This window comes from Nannospalax galili, unplaced genomic scaffold (genome assembly GCF_000622305.1).
Source record: "Nannospalax galili isolate Female #2095 unplaced genomic scaffold, S.galili_v1.0 scaffold983, whole genome shotgun sequence".
NCBI classification, from domain to species: domain Eukaryota; kingdom Metazoa; phylum Chordata; class Mammalia; order Rodentia; family Spalacidae; genus Nannospalax; species Nannospalax galili.
The window spans coordinates 199,666-204,332 of NW_008350255.1; the positions used below are offsets into that span (position 1 = coordinate 199,666).

General features: G+C 44.8%; 1 protein-coding gene across 1 annotated transcript in view; it reads left to right on the forward strand.

The window, feature by feature from the left end:
- The window catches only part of Itk (IL2 inducible T cell kinase), a 70,869-nt gene that overhangs the window by 55,010 nt on the left and 11,192 nt on the right, over positions 1-4,667 (forward strand). The window contains exons 10-12 of the mRNA XM_008847382.3: positions 1,007-1,140; positions 1,525-1,599; positions 3,547-3,718. Of these exons, the coding sequence (XP_008845604.1) occupies positions 1,007-1,140; positions 1,525-1,599; positions 3,547-3,718 (381 nt within the window). The remainder of the gene's footprint in view (positions 1-1,006; positions 1,141-1,524; positions 1,600-3,546; positions 3,719-4,667) is intronic.

Consider the following 4,667-nt stretch of genomic DNA (forward strand, 5'->3'; position numbering starts at 1 on the left):
CTTTTACTTTTATGTCAAGTATACTCCATTACCCTATCTTGTTCCACCTCCCATTAGAACTCTTTCTCTCTCTCATAGACCCCTTTCTATGTTTGTGTCATATATACATGTGTGTATGGTATATATGCATATATACACTTAAATCTAGATTCCACATGGGGGAGAAAACATGCAGTGATTTGTCCTTCTGAGCCTGGCTTATTTTGTTTAATGTCTCCAGTTCCATTCATTTTCTTGTGAATGTCATAATTTCACTCTTCTTTATAGCTAAATAAAATTCCACTGTGTATATGGGCCATGTTTTCTTTATCCAGTTGTCTATTGATAGGCATCGAGCCTGATTCCATCCCCTGGCTTTTGTGACTGGTACAGCAATAAGCACGAATGAGGAAGGATCCTTGTGCTCTTCTGACTCGGTTCTTCGGGTATATACCCAGGACTGGTACAGCTGGATCACATGGTAGCTCTGTCTTTAGTTTTTTGAGGAATCTCCATATTAATTTTCACCGTAGCTATACTACTGTGGAGTCCCACCAGCAGGGTCCGTCTCTCCACCCCCACCCCATTCTCACAAGCATTTGTTGTCATTTGCCTGATGACAGTCGCCCAGCCTTGGGCAAGATGGAAACTCAGTGTGGTTTTGATGTGCACATCTGCACATACAGTGCTGGTCCCACATTTTTCGGCTGTGGATGAAACATCACCAACCCATCTCACACCCAGATGCAGCCTCGCGGTGCTTCTAAACACAACACGGGTGCCAGGGCCAACCTGCCCAGACTAAAACACACATTGAAATACTTACATCTACCCTCCTGGTGAGGGGTTCCTAACGAAGACAGAAAACAGTCTGATACCAGTAGATGTCTTTGCTTATGTGTCAGTGCTGCTGCTTCTTTTTTTTTTTAATATTTCATTCATCACCTTCATTCCATGTGTGTGAGTGTATTGCCCACATACAGCGCTACTTCCTAGTAACGACTGTTTCTGTTCCATTTGTTTAAAGTGAGAACAGTCCATGTATAAAACATTATCATATCAAAGAAACAAACGACAACCCTAAGAGATACTATGTGGCTGAGAAGTTCGTGTTTGACTCCATCCCTCTTCTCATCAAGTACCATCAATACAATGGAGGAGGTAGGTTCTAGGGGGCAAGGTCAGAAGGCAAGCCTCACCTGGAGCCTTTGAAAGAAAGGGCAAGTCCCAGCCCAGTTCTCCATGCCACACTCTGGCCATAGATAGTAGCTAGAGACGCAAATAGAAAGGGACACCAGATGCCTGGGATCTCCCACGCCAGCTGCCAACAGCGTCTGCTGTGCAGATCACGGACACCACCATCTCCCATGTGGTTAGGAATCTTCTCAAGGGCTATGTGATTAGTGCTGGGACTTTGAGATTTGTTTTCCAGAATAAAAGTAGCTATTGCAGGCTAGCATTTTTTTTTCCCCTAGTGATTTCCTGTTGTAGACAGTTCCTGCAGCAAAGCCCTAACCACAACCTTTGACTTTTCTGTCACCCCAGGTCTGGTCACTCGACTCCGGTATCCAGTTTGCTCCTGGAGGCAGAAAGCCCCAGTCACAGCAGGTCTAAGATACGGTGAGCTGTGGAATCCCAAATGCTCAGTATTTGAGCTAAGTTCACACCCCTAAAGGTCTAGGGCAAATTCTAAGAAGATGTGTCATTAACCTAACTTCTGACTTCAGATGACCATGAGAACAGGTGTATTACATACATGGAGATGGCAAGACTAATGAACATATACAATTGCATAAGTTGTGTGTGTACCAATACATTTATTTAGGCCTAATCTGCTTTGGCTTTAATGAAGATTCCATCAATGAAGAGCTTGTTGAAATGATATTAGAAAAATATTAGCAAACAGTTCCTTAGTACTGTGCTCTATTTATCTTCTGGAACTTTCATTATTATCTTGTATGGGTCTTTTGCAAGGGTTGTGAGCTGGCAACATTCAAGTGTTTACATAGCAGAATGTGAAGGTTTTTTGGTCCGGAATGGACCTCAGTGGCAAAGCCCTTTCCTAGCATGTGTGAGGCCCTGAGTTCAATGCCCAGCACCATAAACAATTTCCTTAATGTCTTTTAGTAGGGCCCGTACCTCCAGTGCCTCTGTTCTACTGTGTTCTCTGCGCCCCACCCCCCAACTGCTTCCCTCCTTGGAACTGTCTGCTTAGAACCTAAAGGCATTTAAATCTTCATTCCTTGGTCCAAAGGGTATTGTTTGAGGAAGAGACTGCTCTATCTAGCCTTCACTTTGTACCTGGCTGAAGGTTCTCAAACTTCAACATGCAACAGAATCTTCTGGAACACATCAAAAATGCTTGTTCCTGCCAGGTGTGGTGGCACATGCCTATAGTTCCAGTACTCACGAGGCAGAGGCAGGTGGATCTCTGTAAGTTCAAGGTCAGCCTGGTCTACATAGTGAGTTCCAGGACAGTTGGGGTTACAGTGAGACCCTGTCTCAAAAAGGAAAAAAAAATGCTATTCCTGTACACTCCCCAACACTTACCAAAGCTCTCCCTGAGAGCAGAGCTTAGAGTCTGCATTATGAACAAGTGAGTACTTTCCTGGCCAGGAAAGTACTTGGAGAAGCACAGCCATGGACTCTTCATCCCCAGCCTGCAGCATGTGTGGCACAGAGTGGACCCTCACGTGCTCCTTGCTGTTGAGCCCTGTTCCTCAGATTTGGTTGACACTTGGTTGTTTCTAGTACTAGACCGAGCACCAGGAAAGGGTACTGCATCATTATCCTCCTTGTGAAAATAAGAGTATCCTAGTAATTGTGGGGTCCTGAAATGTCTGTGATGCATGGGATCACAGAGATTATCTGGACAGCCCATTTGTTTTGTCAGTGGGAAAGTTGGGACTTAGATCATTTTATTTCTTTACTGAACAGTTAAGAGCCTGCCATGGGGCTGGAAGAATGACAGTTACACGCTCATATTAAAAGTTTAAAATTGTGGGTGGAGATAGCATGGAAAGAAAAAGGAGGCTGGCATTGAGAGATACAGAAGACCAAATGAGAATTGTTGCAGGTTCCAGTCATTATTTACATCTGATTATAAAGTTTTTATTGTCTTTAATATATATATATATATATTTAAAGATTAACTTAAAAATTTTTAAATTATGTGCATGCATGTGTGTCTATGTGTGGGTATGTGCATGTGAGTCCAGGCTCCTATGGAGGCTAGAAGAGGGCTTTGGACCCCCTAGATCTGGAGTTACAAGTAGTTGTGAGCTGCCAGATCTGGGTGCCAGGAACAGAATCTGGGTCCTCAAGAAGAGCAGGAAGTGTTCATAGCTGCTGGGCCATCTCTCTAGCCCCGCCATCCACAACTTTAATGGGTTTGTGTCTGTATGCTTTGTTACTATAGCAGTCCTAAGTCTAGAAATCACAGTGTTTGCCATTTTGTTACATTAGTCATATGCTAAAATCTAGATAGGGCTGTATATACATCTGGGAGTGCTATAGCTTATGGGTTACCTGCTCTAAAAACACCTCCTCCCTTTCTGTCTGTTCCAGGAAAGTGGGTGATTCACCCCTCAGAGCTAACTTTTGTGCAAGAGATTGGCAGTGGGCAGTTTGGGCTGGTGCATCTTGGCTACTGGCTCAACAAGGACAAGGTGGCCATCAAGACCATCCAGGAAGGGGCGATGTCAGAAGAAGACTTCATAGAGGAGGCAGAAGTCATGATGTGCGTGAGAGCACGGGCATGCAGACCTCCTTGGGAGGATGCCCTGGGCTGTGTTCTTTAAACTCTTCTCTGATCATGTGTCGTGCTACATTCCACGCTAACGTCCCAGTAGTGGCAGCCTCTTACACAGAGAATAAAACCTCGTGAGGGCTGAGGAGATGTCTCAGTTGGTAATGTGCTTGCTGCACAAGCATGAGGACCTGAGTTCCATCTCCAGAACTCATGTTTTTTAAAAAAAAAAAAAAAAAAAGCTGGGCATGGCATGGTGGCATGCATTTGGAATTCCAGTGCCAGGGAGGCAGAGGCAGAGACAAATGGATCCCTGGAGCTTGCTGGCCAGCCAGCTTAGCCTACTTGGTGAGTTACAGCCCTGGGAGATCCTGCTTCAGAAAAGAAGAGTGCCTGAAGAACAACATCCATGGTTGACCTCTGACCTACGAGGGAGACAGAGGGAAGGGAGGGAGGGAGGGAGGGAGAGCACAAGAGCCCCTTGGCATAATCTAGAGGATCCGCCATTGTCTGGCACTCCCGGTCTCCTGGCCTACCCATCTCTCCTCTGGTACGTTACCACCAGCCACACTGGCTTCTGTCCAGCTTCATTCATTACCTGCTGAACCCCTGCCATTCTCAGACCCAGATCCTGGCTTATCTACATTCACTCCTGTGACTCCCTTCCATTCTCAGACCCTGGCTCCCATGACACTCTTTTTTTTTTTAACTTTTACAGAAATTTTATTGAAAATTTCATACATGCATATAAGGTGTTTTGAGCAAATCCACGTCCATTCCCTCCCCTCCAACTCCTCCCATAGCTCCCCATCACTCTTTTCCTCTTTTTTTCTTCTTTCATTTATTCATTTTTATGGGATTTTTGGGTACTCTAACATTCCCCCCCTCAAAAAGGTAACCCTAAAATCTTTTAAGGATTAGATACAAGCTCCCAAATACT